Genomic DNA, 1260 nt, shown 5'->3' with positions numbered 1-1260 from the left:
GCCGTTGCTGTCACTGTGAGGTCGTCCATGAAGGCTCTTATGGGCAGTTGCCTTACTCCGGACTTACTGAGGGGACTTCTGCACTCTGTTTCAGCTGCCTTGACCAGCATATTCATCGCCAGCATTCACTGAGATGGTATAGCCAGTGATTATCCCCACCTCCAGCTGGTGCCAGTCAGATGTTAGCTGGCCAGTAGTGACTCTCAAGCTGAACTTGCTGTAATAGTCCAGGATGAGATCTTTCATCTTCTGCGGTACATGGTGTTTCTCCAGTGCGACCTTCACCAGCATGTGGGGTATTGAGCCATAGGCGTTGGTGAGGTCCAGCCACAGTACTGCCAGGTCCCCTCTACCTTCTCTCGCTTCCCTAATGAGCTGGGTTACCACGCCCGTGTGTTCCAGACAACCTGGAACTCCTGGTATACCTCCCTTTTGCACAGACGTGTCGATGTACTTATTGCTTAACAGGATGTTGGAGAACCTCTTAGCCACGATGCTAAAGAAGATGTTGCTCTCCACACTGAGCAAGGAGATAACCCGAAACTGGTTGATATTCTCAGACTTCTCTTCTTTTGGTATACACACTCCCTCAGCATACCTCCATGGCTGGGCGATCTGCCCTCTCATCCAGATCACCTTCTGGACCCTCCAAATCCAATGTAGTATTCCAGATCACCTTCTGGACCCTCCAAAGCAGATGTAGTATCTTTGGGCAGTTCTTATACACCTTGTAGGGCACTCCACTTGGGCCTGGTGCTGAGCTTGATCTTGCTCTCCTCACCACTTCCTCCACTTCCCTTAGGCAGGGCTCCTTCAGGTCGAAGTCTGATGGAGGCTCTGGTGGTGTTATCAGCACATCACATGGACCCAGCGGTTGTTCTCTAATGGGGTCACTATAAGTGGCCTTGAGGTGGCCATTTATAGCATCCTTGGAGCAAGTGAGGCGGCCAGCCCTCTTTTGGCCAAGGAGCTGCTTGGTCAACTTGAATGGATTGGCCAAGAATGCTCAAAGGTCAAGAGTTGTTTCCTTAGGATTGCTCTCAGGTCCGCTAGGCCGGCTCTCTCGACTTCCCCCTCTGACTTGTATTGCCTCTTTAGCAGCCCGAGTTCTTCCCTGAGGCACTGGATTTTCCTTGCTCTGTGGCTTGGAGCATATGCTGTTGGAGCAGGCTTGGATGCCTCAGTTCCAAATCGCTTAGCAGCAATGTTCACTATGAGGGTGGTTATTGTTCCCAATCGGTGGTCCACCTCCCCATTAGC

General features: G+C 51.5%; 1 protein-coding gene across 1 annotated transcript; it reads right to left on the bottom strand.

Moving 5' to 3' along the window:
- Nucleotides 1-90: 90 nt before the first annotated feature.
- On the bottom strand, nt 91-1005 carry LOC107717013 (uncharacterized; the record flags this gene model as incomplete). The annotated part of the gene is made up of 2 exons (XM_016523663.1): nt 91-636; nt 677-1005. Coding segments are annotated over 2 exons (875 nt in total), but the record flags the coding sequence as incomplete, so codon positions are not given.
- Between the last annotated feature and the right edge of the window lie 255 nt (nt 1006-1260).

This window comes from Sinocyclocheilus rhinocerous, unplaced genomic scaffold, assembly GCF_001515625.1.
Source record: "Sinocyclocheilus rhinocerous isolate Xijiao unplaced genomic scaffold, SAMN03320098_v1.1 scaffold39808, whole genome shotgun sequence".
NCBI classification, from domain to species: Eukaryota; Metazoa; Chordata; class Actinopteri; order Cypriniformes; family Cyprinidae; genus Sinocyclocheilus; species Sinocyclocheilus rhinocerous.
The sequence above is the reverse complement of the archived record's forward strand: the minus strand, read 5'-3'. Positions and strand labels throughout refer to the sequence as shown.